Below are 15,744 nucleotides of genomic sequence, written 5' to 3' on the forward strand. Positions count from 1 at the left end.
CCTACACCACAGCTCACGGCAATGCCAGATGCTTAACTCATTGAGCGAGGCAAGGGGTCTAACCTTCATCCTCATAGATGTTAGTTGGGTTCATTACCAATGAGCCACCATAGGACCTTCTTTATGCCTAACTCCTTATTTATTTTCCTTCCCAGTAATCAGCATTTTTCTACTTAGGTCTCATTATATGTTTAATTTATTCAGAATCTGTCCCCCTCGCCCCCATCACCCCCAGATTGCAATTCCATGAAGGCAGGCGCTGTGGCTGCTTGTTCACTGCCAAGTCCCAAGTGTCTTGAGCAGTATTTATTGAATTTGTCCTTGAGTGAATTGGGACTATTCATTTGCACAGTATGAGAAGGTTTCTGCCCCTTGGTTTTGGTCCATCGTGGAAGGGCAAAAGGTTATGGAGAATGCCAACTTTCTGATGATGGTGATGCTTGGTCTTTATTCTTCAGAATGGGTGCTTCCTCTGTCCCAGTACCCAGGGACCAGAATCACTGTACCCATTTTACAGATGCTGAAAGCACAGGCTCGAAGAGGTCAGACAGTTCCGAAGGGTGAAGGTCATGCTCTATTCCCACACTCCAGTGCCCCCTTTCCAACCTTTTCAGCATTTCTTTTGTCTGATATGGCCTCATAAAAATTTTTCAAACATACTGAAAAATGCAAAGAATTGTACAATGAACACCAGCATACTCTCAACCTAGATTCTGCCATGAACATTTTTCTCCACTTGCCTCATCGCGGATCTGTCTGCGCATCCATCCATCTCTCTTGTTGGTGCCGGTCAACTTAAGTTGTAAATTTCAGTACATTTCACCGCTAAACCTCTCAGCATTGCATTTCTTTCTTTCTTTTTTTTTTTTTTTTTTTTGTCTTTTTGCTATTTCTTGGGCTGCTCCCGCGGCATATGGAGATTCCCAGGCTAGGGGTCCAATCGGAGCTGTAGCCACCGGCCTACGCCAGAGCCACAGCAACGCAGGATCCGAGCTGCATCTGCAACCTACACCACAGCTCACGGCAACGCCAGATCGTTAACCCACTGAGCAAGGGCAGGGACCGAACCCGCAACCTCATGGTTCCTAGTCGGATTCGTTAACCACTGCGCCACGACGGGAACTCCAGCATTGTATTTCTAACTAGAGCCAAATGGACACATCTCCAGGATAACATTTGATGAGTTTTGACAGGTGCATACATCTAACCCCTGTCAGAGCTCAGAAAAGTTCTAGAAAAGTTCCCTTATGTCCCATATTAGTTATTCCCTGTTTTAAGATATGCCCATAGTGACGGCCATGAGACGCGGGCAGGGTCTCTTGCTGCCTGCCAAAAGCTCTCTTCTTGCAGGGGACACCAGCTTCTTCCTCTTTGCCTTTTGCAGGAGCCTTGAACTTGGATAGTCCGTGGCTGATGGTCTCCATGGCTCACAGGCTGTACTGGCCCCACCGAGCCACGTTCCAGGCTGTGTTGGAGCTGACACTGGGCAAAGCCTGGACCCTCAAGAATTTGGTGATGAACGTGGCCTGCAGGAGCCAGGGCCTCTACAGGGCGGGCAAGATCCACATCTACACCCCCGCCACCACCTACCTCCGGGTGCGCATGCTTGGCCCGGCCCCCTCCCCACCCCCACCCCAGACCTTGGTGGTCTCCAATCAAGGAGACTCATTTCCCGCGCCTTAGATCTTCCTCCGCACAGAGGGTTAAAACCAAGGTCTGGGGGTCAATACCAGGTCACAGATGGTGTGAAATTCCGGTCACCCATAGTTCGTTGCCAAGTGAATTTGGGAGAGCAGACCCAAAAATCAATCTCCATTTCCCATATTCTTGCTTAGCAGCTGATAAAATAGGAAAGCCAGTTGAGCTGGTACCTTGGAAACAAGCAGAAATCAGGCTTGTGTCAAAAACCAGAATGGAAACTTTAAGGATGAAGGTCAGGTTTACAGCAGCTGCCGAGTGTAACTAAGGCTGCTTCATTGCATGTGTTCAATCACAGAGGCACAACAGAGTTTGGAAGAAAACCAACCAGAGAAGGACTTTGCTGGCGTCCCACGATGGAGCCTGGCACTCGGCTCCCTGTGTTGGGAGGACGGCCTCCTCTGAGGCAGGGGCCGGGTGGCACCAGGATAGAGTCAGAAGTAGCAGGTGACTCCTGGCAAGCAGAGGGACCTCAAGGGGGTCGCTGTGTAACAGATAAAGCCAGGACAGGCAGGCAAGGTGGGGTCGGCCAGCCAGCTCCTGCAGATGACCCAGCCTGGTGGCCTGATGGGGAGGGGGAGGGAGGCAGTGGAGGTGGTGACCATTGTTCAGATTCCAGAACGCCTTTGAAGGTGTAACTGACTGATTTGCTGATGTGGTCGCTGATGGATTGGCAGTGGGGGGAGGGAGGCATCCAGGAAGGGACAAACGACCCCACGTTTGTGGCCCAGGCAGCTGGATAGAAGCAAGTGCCATTTGCTGAAATGGGAAAGCCTGTAGCAAGGGGCCCACAGGTTCTGGCATGTGCACACCTTGACAAATGTCAAGGCATTGGGACCCTCCTATTTGGCAGGATGCTCCGTCCTGCGCAGTCCCTCTTCTGGCCCCTTAGGGATTGCTCTTATCGGTCCCCTGGGGGAGCTGTTTGAACAAGGACAGAAGCCAACAGGGCACGAGGCACCATGATGTTCCAAGGGGGGCTTGTGCCGAGGGCATGGCCTGGGGTACGCAGCCCAGCACAGGGCTACCGTGCTTCACCGCCCCAGCCCTGTTACAAGCCAAAAGAGCCCCCAGCTCTGCCTAGGGCTCTCAAGACCCTGACAAGATACAGGGAGTGAAGGCCACCTGCAAGTGTGTGCCCTTGAGAAGGCAGAGACCCTGTCTGTGGATCATCGTGGCCGAGGGAGATGATGTTCCCTCCTCAATCTGAAGAGGCGGAAGAAGGGAGTGATCATTTTTAATAACTCAGTTTCTCCCTCTGCTCCGGGTTCAGAGAAGAAGAGCAGTTTTTCCTCTTCCCTCAAGACTCTGTAGGGAACAAACCAACTCTGCTTGATCACAGGAAAGGCCGGAGCGGGCATTGGAGGGGTTTTGAAGGATGAGTAGGAGTTCGCCAAGTGGGACTAGAGAAAAGGCGCCTCCCAGGAGGAGGAAATAGGGTGTGCAAAAGCCTTCCTCATCCTCCCTGCAGGTTTCCACAGTGACAGCTTTGGCACAGAGCCTCTTTCACAGCCGGAGTGAAGTGGAATCGGCCTGGAGTGCAGCCCTGCACAGTGAGATCCATGCTGAGAACAGCCAGGACCGTAAGATCCTCCACTGCTGGTTGAAGGGTCCCCAGCGGGAGCTGAACCTCACAGCGGCCTACAGGCATGTGGAGCTGGTAAGGATCCAGGCAGCCTGTGCTGGAGGCTCTGCCATCAAGAGACCCCAAATCCCTCACCTGGACTGGGAAAGGGCTTAGTGCTCCTAGCTTGGCTTATGACCTTGGGCCTCAGTATCTTTATCTGAAAAATGGCTCCCAGCCATGATAGCACAGACCCTGGAACAAAGCTTGGCCACCTGGAGCTGGAACTCAAGTCCTCCTTTGTTCCCCCTGGGCAGGTCTGGCCATGGCAGCCCGCCTGTGCCACCTCATGGTCTGATAGGCTGGAGGCTTCAGCCCAGCTCAGCAGCTCTTCTTGGGCGGTCCTTCCTGGGTCAAGGAGCAGGCAGTGGGGGCTGCCCCTGGTGACCCCGGGGCAGGACGTTCAGCAGCTGGGACCTGTGGGCCCCCCTTCCTGCCAGCCTGGTCCTTATTGCAGCCCTGGAAGAGCCACTTGTCGCTGACGGCTCTGGGGGCCAGTGCCGGGGGCCAGCCTCAGGGCCTGCAGGTGGAGGGTGAGCTGGAGGAGCTGACGCGGGACAGGAGGTCGTACCAGAAGCGGGGCACCTTCCTCCTAAGGTATGTGCTACCTCTCCCCCCAGGTCGATCCCCTGAGGTGCTGTGCCGGCCCGGGCCTCCCCTTGTCCAGCGTGAAGGGCTTACTGGGGAGTGGCATGTGCCGTGCTGCCTGGAGAGGCCCAGACAGAACCCAGAAGACAAGCTGCTCCCCAAAGGCCCCTCTGTCCCTTCCCGGTTCCGTTCATGTTCTCAATGGGCCCAGAAATCAGTCTCTTTGCCCCAGCCTGAAAGCTGCTCCGAGGAACCATTTCAGTTCCTAGAGGCGCAGCTGGTTTAAACACCTTGTTCTGAGGAGTTCCCGCTGTGGCTCAGTGGGTTAAGAACTGACTAGTACCCCATGAGGATGTGGGTTCTAACTCTGGCCCTGCTCAGTGGGTTAAGAACTGACTAGTACCCATGAGGATGTGGGTTCAATCCCTGGCCTGGCTCAGTGGGTTAAGGATCTGGCGTTGCCGTGAGCGGTGGTGTAGGTCACAGATATGGCTTGGATCTGGCATGGCTGTGGCTGTGGTGTAGGCCGGCGGCTACAGCTCCAATTCAGCCCCTGGCCTGGGAACTTCCAGAGGCTACAGGTGTGGCCCTAAAAAGGAAAAAACAAACAAACTTGTTCTTCAGGGGGTGGGGTGAGGTGAGCAGCATGGGGTTGGAGTCAGCAGGCGCAGACTGACGGCCAGGCTGTGTGCTGGCCAACGGGGAACCCGTGTCAATCTATTGTCAGAACAGCAGCAGTGACTCGAGTAACTGCCCCTTGGAAAGTTGTCATTCAGTTCTTTCTTCTGTTAATGTTTATTGAGCATCTACTACATGCAGAGCACTTTTCTGGGCATGCGGAAAACAGCAGGGAATAAAAAAGGACAGAGAGGAGTTCCCTTTGTGGCTCAGAGGTAATGAATCCGATTAGGAACCATGAGGATGTGGGTTCGATCCCTGGAGTTGCTCAGTGGGTTAAGGAACCGGTGTGGTAGAGGTTGCAGATTTGGCTTGGACCCGCTGTCTTGGTGGCTGTGGTGTAGGTTGTACACTGGGCTCGGATCCAGTGTGGCTACGGCTGTGGCTGTGGTGTAGGCCGGCAGCTACAGCTCCAATTTCACCTCTAGCCTGGGCACGTTCATATGCCACAGGTGTGGCCCCAAAAAACAAAAAAAAACCCCAAAAACCAAAACCAAAAAAACCCCAAGAGCCTTGCCTTCAGGGAGTTTGCTTTCATGGCGCACACACACTCTCTTATCACCCCACCGCTGCGTGAGTTGGGTATTGTTATTTTAGCCCCCACTTTACAGATGGCACAACTGAGGCACAGAGAAGTCCTTCAAGTCCTTTGCTGCCCAAGATCACAGAGCTAGTGGAAGGCTGAGCCCAGGTTCCAGCCCTCGTCTGTGTGACTCCAGACCCCACAGGCTGCCTGGCCTTTGGGTCTCTGCTTCCGCGTCTTGATGACCCCCCACTCGCTGGGTGGTGGAGAGGGCACAGCTGGATGATGAATGGGTGTTACCTGGCAAATGTCACACACAGGGCTGACGTGTGTCCTGCTGTTCTGTCTATGACAAAGTCCTGACTCTGCAGGACAGACACAGGCCCCGTCTGAGCCCACAGTTGTCCTCTGACCCGGGCAGCTGCTTTCATGGCTCCGGCCGGTTTCCTCCTTCTCCGCGCCAGGCACCTGCTGACTCTGCCCATCCCCCAGAGCATCCTCCTGCAGGAGACCTTCGTGGCAGACGGGCAGCTCCAGCGTTACTCCCTGGAGACGAGGGTCGTACTGGATGGCCAGGAGGAGACCCTGCAGACCGTAGTCCTGGGCTACCAGGCTGGGCACCCCTATGTGAGTGGCCCTCCGGGTGCAGTGGCGGGGGGGTGGCGGGGAGGAAGAAGCCCCCACCAGCTTCTGAGTGTGCACGTGTGTGGTCGTCCCTCCCAGGTCTGTGCTGGCCTGACCCACCCGTACAATGGCACGGCTGTCCCCAGGAACTTGGAGGGGTGCGTGGTCACTTGGAATCAGCACGTGGTAAGTGAGGATCCCAGAGCCCTTTTTCCCTTCGTGGTGCCGAATCCAGGCTGCTGCCGGCTCACCTACTGGACCAGCAAAACCTCCGCCTGATCCCAATCGACTTCACAGCCTGAGGGAATTTTCCGACAGGCCAACATGGTCCCGTCACTCTCTCGCTTAAAAACCCTCCGAGCTTTTCTTGGGATCAAGACACTAGCCCTGACCACCTGCTGGTCTGTGAGACTCATGATTGGGGCTGTGTCGGCTTTATCATCAAGGTAGCCCAGGGCCTGCTGCATGGTCAGTGCTTAATGAACTGTTGCCACCCCAGTGCTACTGAACATCCATTGTAAGAGTTTCCTTGTGGTGCAAGGGGTTAAGGAGCCGGCGTTGTCAGTGCAGCAGATTGGATCGCCGCTGTGGCTTGGGTTTGATCCCTGGCCTGGCCTGGGAACTTCTGCATGCCACAGGCAGGGCACAGCCACCCCCCCCCCAAAAAAAAAAACCAAGTTCATCTGTACCTGATTTAGAGAGGGATTGACCAGCTTTTTCTATGAAGAACCACATGTTAACTCTTGTAGCCTTTGCTGGCCGGACAGCTCCTGTTGCATCTACTTATCTCTGCCTTTGTAGCACAAAAACAGGGTAGGAAACACACAAATGAAAACACACCACTGTGTTCATTTCTTTGTTTGCGTTTAATGGCCACATTCATGGCATATGGACGTTCCCAGGCTGGGATTGCATCTGAGCCACAAGTGTGGTAACACTGGATTTTTTAACCCACTGTGCGGGGCCAGTGCTGCAGTCAGATTCTTAACCCACCTTGCCACAGCAGGAACTACACGGCTATGTTCCAATAAAACCGGCTATGTTCCGATAAAACCTCTCGCCCTGGACTGAGAGTTTGTGTCCACCACCCCCGCCCCCCACAGATTCAAATGTTGAAACCCTAATGTGATCGTATTTGTTTGTTTGTTTTTTGTCTTTTTGCCACTTCTTGGGCCACTCCATATGGAAGTTCCCAGGCTAGGGGTCCAATTAGAGCTGTAGCCACAGTCTCAGCAACGCAGGATCTGAGCTGCATCTGCGACCTACACCACAGCTCACGGCAATGCTGGATCGTTAACCCACTGAGCAAGGCCAGGGATCGAACCCGCAACCTCATGGTTCTAGTCAGATTCGTTAACCACTGAGCCATGACGGGAACTCTGCTAATGTGATGGTATTTGGAAGCCGGGTCTTTGGGAGGTCATGAGGGTGGAGCCCTTGTGATGAGGTTAGCGCCCTTCCAAGAAGTGGAGGCGGGCTCTTTGACCCTTTCTCTCCACCACACGGAGCTGCAATGAGAAGACAGCCGTCTGCAAACCAGGACAAGGTTTCTTACCAGAACCAGACCGCACCAGCACCTGATCTTGGACTTCCAGACTCCAGAACTGTGAGAAAGATCCTTCTGTTGTTTAGGCCACCCCACCTGTGCTGTTCTTGTTATAGCAGCCTCACCTGAGACAACGGTATTTACAAAAACAGGCCAGCTTTAGCCTCAGGGCCATAGGTTTTTAACCCTTGACTTAGAGGGTCTTAGCCTTAGTCTTCCTAGAAGCAAAACTCATTTTGCGTGTCCTTTGCAAACCAGGTCATGTCTCTGGACCTCAGTTCCCTCGTTTGTCCCATGGAGACAGCAATGCTTGGCTCTCATGCAGGGGTTGTGGGAATCAAAATGTAGTACAGGTGTTCCCGTCATGGCTCAGCAGTGATGAACCCGACTAGTATCCATGAGCATGCAGGTTCGATCCCTGGCCTTGCTCAGTGGCTTAAGGATCTGGTGTTGCCGTGAGCTGTGGTTTAGGTCGGAGTCGTGGTTTGGATCTGGCATGGCTGTGGGTGTGGTGTAGGCCGGCAGCTGTAGCTCCAATTGGACCCCTAGCCTGGGAACTTCCATACGCCATGGGTGTGGCCCTAAAAAGCAAAAAAAAAAAAAAAAAAAAAAAAAAAAAATCCAAAATGTAGTACAGTGATCTCTCTTGAGTGCCTAAGATGTGCCTGTACCAGCTCCAGGAGGTGACCCCATTCTCCAGGAAGCATTTATTGAGCACCTACTGTGTGCCAGGACCTGGACAAGGACAGCCGTGGAGGCATCCTCCCTTGCGGGTTGTCCTGAGGCCTGAGGGTGAGGCCAGGCCAGCTGGTGGGCATGGAGACCTGTGCTTATTTCATGGCCTCCCCCCCACCCCCGCCTTTTAAGCTGGCCTGGGAGCGGCCCCCAGCTTTGGTCTCTGAGGTCCTTGGAGCTCCTGAGGGGCAACAGCAAGCAGGATGACGACCCAGAACACCTGCAGAAGTGTTCCCCAGGGGTGTGGACCATTTTCTGAACCGGAGATTGCAAAATGGCGTCGCGGGCCAAATCCCACCTGCAGATGTGTTTTGTTTGGCCTGCTTAGCGTTTAAATTAATAGCAAAATAAGTTGTCAGCCTACAAAATCAGGAGATTGGGAGTAAAACCCAGAGCTCTGCTTCTAATTAAAAAAAAATCAGAAGTTCTGACCCACTGGGCCTAAAAGCCCACCTTCCAACAACAGGCTAGAACCAAGTAAATGGAGACCTTCAACTGAGTTTCATTGGACTCTCTGTTCAAGACCATCTGGGTTTAATGATGCGTTTTTCTCTTCTCTGGGACCTTTGCTTATTCCTCTTCCCTTCTGGCTATAAAATAAAGCTGTGTATTCTTTTAAAGACGTACACCCATGATCAAATTCTGTAGCCAGACAGTCTTAACTTCTCAGTCAATACAGGTTGGAAGATACGGCAACCCGCTACTTGTACTTTGCCTGTCAGATGCTAAATGCTTGTTGAGTGAATAAATGATTAACTTTGTGTGTATTTCCTGTCACGATAACAAATTAGCACAACGTAGTGGCTTAAAACAACACAAATTTCTCTTAGATTTCTGGAGATCAGAAATCCAAGATGGGTTTCAGTTGGCTAAAGTCAAGGTGTGGTCAGAGTCACATTCCTTCTGGGGGCTCCAGGGGAGAATCCCTTTTCTTGCCTTTTCTAGCCTCTAAAAGCCACCCACATTTCTTGGATCATGGTCCTATTCTCTCTTTTCTTTTTTTAAAAAATTATGATTGATTTCCAATGTTCTGTCCATTTCTGCTGTACAGCAAAGTGACCCAGTCATACATATATATACATTCTTTTTCTTATAATATCTTCTATCATGTTCCATCACAGGTGACTGGATATAGTTCTCCCGTGAGGTCCCAGTAGGACCCCATTGCTTACTCATTCTAAATGGAGTTGTTTGAATCCACTAACCCCAAATTCCCCATCCATCCCACTCCCTTCCTCTCCCCCGTGGCAACCACAAGTCTGTTCTCTGTGTCTGTGAGACCGTTTCTGTTCTGTAGATATAGGTTTGTCTGTGCCATATATTTTTTTTATGATTTTAATTTTTTCCATTATAATTGGTTTATAGTGTTCTGTCAATTTCTACGGTACAGCAAAGTGACCCATCCATATACATATATATATATTTTTTCTTTTATATACACGTGTGTGTGTATGTATTCTTTTTCCACGTTATCCCCCGTCAGGCTCCATCACAAGTGACTAGATATAGTTCCCAGTGCTATACAGCAGGATCTCATTGCTTATCCACTCCAGATGCAATAGTTTGCATCTATTAACCCCAGACTCCCCATCCACCCCACTCCCTCCCCTCTCCCTTGGCAACCACAAGTCTGTTCTCTAAGCCTGTGAGTTTCTTTTCTATGGAAAGGTTCATTTGGGCCCTATATTAGATTGCAGACGTAAGTGCTATCATGTGGTATTTGTCATTCTTTCTGACTTAATTCAATTAGCATGAGAGTCTCTAGTTCTATCCATGTTGCTGCAAAAGGCATTACTTTGTTTTTAATGGCTGAGTAGTATTCCATTGTGTATATATATGTATATATACCACATCTTCTTAATCCATTCATCTTTCGATGGACATTTAGGTCGTTTCCATGTCTTGGCTATTGTGAATAGTGCTGCAATGCACATGCAGGTGCATGTGTCTTTTTCAAGGAAAGTTTTATCTGGATATATGCCCAGGAGTGGGATTGCTGGGTCCTGTGGTCGTTCTATATTTAGTTTTCTGAGGGATCTCCATACTGTTTTCCATAGTGGTTGTACCAATTTACATTCCCACCAACAGTGGAGGAGGGTACCTTTTCTCCACACCCTCTCCAGCCTTTGTTATTTGCTGGCTTGTTAATGATGGCCATTCTGACAGGTGTGAGGTGTGCCGTATTTTAGCTTCCACATATAAGTGATATCACATGGTATTTGTCTTTCTCTTTCTGACTTGCTTGATTTAGTATGAGAAGCTCTAGTTGCGTCCATCCATGCTCTGTGTTCAAAGCCAGCGGTGTGGCATCTTTCCCTCCCTCTGACGGTGACCCTTCTGCCGCCCTCGTATAAGAACTCTTGAGATTAACCCACTGGATAATCCAGATTAATCTCCCCATCTCAAAATCTTTAGCTGCAAAGTCCCTTTTGCCTTATAACATGGTACTCACAGATTCCAGGGTCGAGGATGTGGTCATTTCTGCCTGTGACACTGAGTTAAACTTTCCTCTGCTTCAGCATGGCTCTGGCCTTGGCATTTCAGGCGCTTAACTACAACTAGTGATTCTATTTTCTTCTAGATACTTATTGAGCACCTGCTATACCCCAGGACCTGTGCTAAGTGTTAGGAATGCAGCAGGGAAGAGAACAGACTAGTACCAGGGCACTCCCTGTGAATAAGACACAGGCCCTCCAGTTGGCCCCCTCAAGCCCACCCTCTAACCCTCCCTGTGGGCACGGGAGTTTGCCGTACCATTCAAAGACCCCATGTGCCCCTGCCTCCATTTTATCTTCTTGGAGCGAGGCACTGTAGGCTGTGCTTTCACCCGTCAGTCTTGGGACCACTTTGCCTGTTGGTTTCCGAAGGCGGCCTCTGCAGGCACCCTGCGGTAGGAAGTCCCCTCTCTCAGGGTCATTGGTTCTTGTGCACACAGGCTAAGAACAGGGACATCGAAGCCACTCTGAAAGTCAACCAGAAAGTCTTGCTGCACTTGAAGGGTCTGCATCACGACAGATCTCAGCGCGGGGACATCTGGCACAGCCTGGCCCTCGATGTGGCTCACTCCTTCCAGGTACCTGTTCCCAGGTTGGGCAAATGCTGGTTTGTGGCCTCCAGGCAGAGCTGGACTGTTGGCGAGAGTAAAGGGTATTGGCTGTTCCTTCCCAGCTGAGGTTCCCCCAGGCCCTGAGTTTGGATGCAGACGTTGTCCTCAGACGGAGTCCCCAGGGAGCATTTGACTGCCGTGTGGACGCCCAGGCTGCAGTGGACCACAATGTCACATCCCAGGTCAGAAGGCTGAGTTCTGCCTCCTTGCGGAGGGAGGAGGGAATGTAATGTTAGCATGTAAATGTCCTGTATGGGACCCCTGAGGAGATAGCAAGATAGCCCTGGCAAGCTGACAACGCCGCCTTTGTTTTGTGTGTGTGCATGAGATGAATCACGACTCTTGTATAAAATTCTGCTTGACTGTGAAAATTTATTCCCCAGTCACGTCACAGTTCAGTGTGGCTCTGCTGCACACAGTCACTCAGGGACTGAGGCTCCCTCCACTTTGTGGCTCTTCCCTAGCTGGTGGATGAGGAGAGAGAAGGTGAGAATAATGCAGACCCATCAGTAGGCCATGCCACTCCTGCTGATGTTCCATTGGCCAGAACTCATCATGTGACCCTACCCAGCTGCAAGGGGAGGTGGGAAATGTAGTTTTAGTCATGTGTCCTGGAAAGAGAGGCAGTGTATTTTGGTGAATATGTAGAGCCATTGTAATTCAATAACTCACCATATATGGATTATGTCTCTGATTCAGGCCAAGCACTGTGTCACGTATTAGGGCTGCACAGATGACAGTGTTTCTGTTCCCATCTCCAAGGCGCTATCAAGTTCAAACCCCAGCTCCATTGCTGACTTGCTGTATGACCTTGGGTATATTACTCAACCCCACTTGAGCATCGGTTTTTCCAGCTGTGAAATGGGGATCGTAATACCAGCCTATGACAGTAGGCATGATAATTAAATAGGACAGTAATTGCGAAGCCAGATTCCTCACGGTGGACGTGGGAGGCATGAGCAGACACCGTGATGGGGGTGGAATGGCATCTGAGGTCCCAAGCTGTCTGCCCAGTCTTATGTTTGGGGCCTCTCTTCTCAAATCTCTGAGTAATGCAGCCTGAGATTTAGGGCTAAAAACCATCGAGGGAGGATGGTGGCCTCTGGCTTCTGCCGTGCGGCCTGGGTTTGGGGCAGACTCTGAGATGACCCGTGCCTCCATGGCACCCGGCCAGCCACCCTCTGGGATTTTGCATCTCTTCCTCTGCTCCCTCTGACCCCGCCTTCTTCCTCTCCCTCTCCCAACAGGTCTCAGTCCGGCTGAACCAGTCGGACTCCCGCTTGGTGTTTTACCTCCAGCTCAGGCATCCCCAGGGCCCAGCATTTCCTCCAAACTTACAGGTATGGCTGGTGGGCCCTCGGGGATGACCTCAAGGACCTGCCACCTGCTGTCTCCGAGCAGCCAGCTTGCTGGGAGATGGGGCGGAAGGGAGGGAGGATGGAGGCCCCCGGGGAGGGAGCCAGAGGAGAGGCCACGCCACGGTGTTAAGCTTAGCCAGACGGCCTCTTCCAGAATCAAGAACAGATGGCAGGGAGGTTTCCAAATCCGTCATTTGGAAGTGATCGTCCAGGCACGAAGGGTTTCCACCTCCCTGGGGTGCGGGGGGGCGGGGGTGAAAGGATCACGTTTCACCCTTGAAGATGGAGAGAAGCAGCCATTGTCCTCCAGCCCCTGTCCTGGAGTTGAGTTTGGGGGATGCTGTATGATCCCTCAGTGCGGCTTTTTTGACCCCAGAGTATTTTGCCCAGTGTGGGCTAGAAACACTAAAGCGTTTCATTCTAGAAGGAAAAGAAGGGGCAGGGAAAGGAGACCAGGTGGGAAGCTGTGTGCTGCTCCCCCAGGGCTGGCTCCTTCGAAAGCCCCCCATGTGGCTTGCTTCGTTGAGCAAGCTGTGTGCTGTGTACCCAGGAATTAGGCCATGGGCTGGGGAGACAGAGGTGTAGATGGGCCACCCCAACAGTGAGGAGGACCAGAATTCGGTAGGAATTTTTTTCTTTTTCTTTTTTGACTGCACCCAGTGGTGTATGGAAGTTTTCTGGGCCGGGGATTAAATCCCAGCCGAAGCTGTGGCAACGCCGGATCCTTAACCCACGATGCCACAGAGACAACACTGGATCCTTAACCTGCTGTGCCACAGCAGGAGCTCCTCGACGGCAATTTTTAAAATACCTGCTGAGGCCTCAGCCCTGTGCCTGTGGGTTTCGAAAACTTGAGTGGGCTTTGAATTACGGACTCTGATGGTTCTCAGAGGCACCTCTTTGCACATGTTGATATCTCTGAAATCAGGATTCGTCTTCGAGTCCACACAGGTTCATTGTTTCATGAGCAGCCTTTTCACCTTCGAGGAGATGTATAAAACGGTGGCCCATCCAAGGGCTGCTGGCATCTCAGATTTGAAAACGTGCCATCACCATAATCAGTTAGTTACATGGGAGCGGATGTCCCTTGAGTAGTTTAATCATGTGCTGGGCTCTGTTTTCCATCCTGGATCATCTCACGATGCCTCATGCTGCTGCTGCCTTGGCATTTTGCAGATGAGACTCTAAGACATAGAGAAGTGACATGACTGGCACCAGATCCCCAAGGGTAAAAGCGGAGGATCTTGAATGAGAACTCAGGCGGTCTGGCTGCAGACACAGGTGGCCCCCCAGCACTCATGGGTGGGTGGCCGGGGCCCCCCTGCAAGCTTGGATGCTAGGTCACATGACGGGTTCGAACTTGATTTCTGCTTTTTAAAGCAGCAGGGGTTCCTGCTGTGGCACATCCATATTGGCAGTGTCTTGGGAGATCTGGAGCACTGGTGCAACCCCCAGCCTGGCACAGTGGGTTAAGAATCTGGCGTTGCAGCAGCTGCAGCTTAGGTTGCAACTGCAGCTTGGATCTGATCCCTGGCCTAGGAGCTCTATATGCCACAGGATGGCCAAAAAAAAAAAAAAAAAAAAAAAGAAGAAAGAAAGAAAAAAGAAAAAAACTGAAGGACAGTATTAATTTCCTGTTAACTAAAGGCCATAATTTACCTTAGGGTTGACTCTTTGTGTCTTATGTTCTGTGGGTATATGACGCATGCATGGGGGCATGTGCCAGCCTTTTCTGCATCCTGCAGGGTGCTTTTCCTGCCCCCATCATCTACCTCTTCTCCCTCCCCCTGGACCTCTGGCCACAACCGAGCCATTTTCTGTCTTTTTAGTTTTACGCTTTCCCCAAATGTCATATAGTTAGAATCATTCAGTACAGAGTCTTGAAAAGATCGGCTTCTTTTACTTAGTGCTCTGCCTTTATAGCTCCTTCGTGTCTCTTCGTGGCTGGATAGCCCATTTCTTTTTATCACCGAATAATATTGCCTTTCCTGGATCTACCACAGTTTGTCAATTCAAATACGGAGGGGACAGGCGTACTTTTAAAAGCTTCCCACGTGATTGTCGGGTGCAGACGGGGCTAGGCCAGTTTCTGCCCCATTGATGGGGAAGCAGAGGCCCTGATCAGGAAAGAGACTTCAGGTCCTACAGAGCCGGTGGAGGAGTGGGCCTCTCTGCACACCCGCCCCCCCGCCCCCACCACGCTTCCCCCATCGCCCTGGTGGGCCTGGCCAAGCCTTCGCTCGAACCTGACCCCAGATAGGATGCTCCGGGCACTCTCTCCTTTGACCTCCAGAGCTTCTAGAGGTCCTCTGGCCCCTAGGGGGCCCCTGTGGGGGGCATCCTTTGCTGTAACGCAGTGGCACAGGGGTCCTCCGCTTGCCCCAGCAGCCTCCTTTCAGGCCCAGGCATGGGCTGTAGAGCCACGCAGGCCCAGGTTGAATGTGTGACCCTCTCTGAGCCTCATTGTAAGACAGAAATCCTGCTTCATATATGGTGGAAAAGATAAGGTGAGACTCTGCTCCGGGCCTGGAGCTGGGTCAGGGACAGAAGACTGTCCCCATTTTCCCCTCTGCCTCGTTTGTCTTCCTGAGTGCTTGCCAGCTGCTACGTTTGGTGATGCCCAGAGCTGCGGTGGCTCCAGAGGGCTTCCTGGAAGAAGGGGCTCTCCTGCCTACCCAGCTCCCACCGCCCCTTCCTGTCCCCACCCCACCTCCCCACTCCTGAGCCCTCTCCTGCCTCCCTGCAGGTGCAGGCGGCTGCTGGGCGCCCCAAAGAGCGCAGCCTCAATGGCTCCCTGTCTGTGCACGTGTCTGGCGAGGAGCTGGTTCTGCTGGAGGCCAACACCAGCCAGGATACCTGGAGAAGCAGCCGGGGCTGGGGTCTGAGCGTCCTTCTCCGCCAGGAGGTTCTCAGAGCCCCCAAGGCTGTTCAGCTGCAGCTGTCCGGCAAGGTCACCCCAGCCAGGTGACTGTCCCCAGGTGGCCTGCGAGAGGGGAGGGGGCCTCCTGGAAGATGGGAAATGATCCCTCAGAGGCGCCCTCTTATGTCACTCTGGAATCAGGCCTGAATGACAGCCATGTGTCCTGTTCTGGGTTTCAAGGCACTCAGGGAATGGGAGGAGGAGGCGTTCAATTTTTCACTTATTGCTTCTCTTTTTCAGTTACAACAGCATTCGTTATAGATGACTTGAAAGATTATAATAACGAGTAGGGAATAAAGCAAAAATCCCCAGAGGTGGTCCTGGGGAATGCGGTACCTTTTGCT

At 52.2% G+C, this 15,744-nt stretch overlaps 1 protein-coding gene across 1 annotated transcript in view; it reads left to right on the forward strand.

Moving 5' to 3' along the window:
• LOC102157603 overlaps positions 1–15,744 on the forward strand; it is a 112,045-nt gene that overhangs the window by 21,519 nt on the left and 74,782 nt on the right. Inside the window, exons 9-17 of the mRNA XM_021086611.1 lie at positions 1,385–1,596; positions 3,170–3,358; positions 3,780–3,919; positions 5,576–5,738; positions 5,835–5,921; positions 10,952–11,089; positions 11,185–11,304; positions 12,370–12,462; positions 15,227–15,444. Coding sequence (XP_020942270.1) covers positions 1,385–1,596; positions 3,170–3,358; positions 3,780–3,919; positions 5,576–5,738; positions 5,835–5,921; positions 10,952–11,089; positions 11,185–11,304; positions 12,370–12,462; positions 15,227–15,444 — 1,360 coding nt within the window. The remainder of the gene's footprint in view (positions 1–1,384; positions 1,597–3,169; positions 3,359–3,779; positions 3,920–5,575; positions 5,739–5,834; positions 5,922–10,951; positions 11,090–11,184; positions 11,305–12,369; positions 12,463–15,226; positions 15,445–15,744) is intronic.

This window comes from Sus scrofa, chromosome 3 (genome assembly GCF_000003025.6).
Source record: "Sus scrofa isolate TJ Tabasco breed Duroc chromosome 3, Sscrofa11.1, whole genome shotgun sequence".
Taxonomy (NCBI): domain Eukaryota; kingdom Metazoa; phylum Chordata; class Mammalia; order Artiodactyla; family Suidae; genus Sus; species Sus scrofa.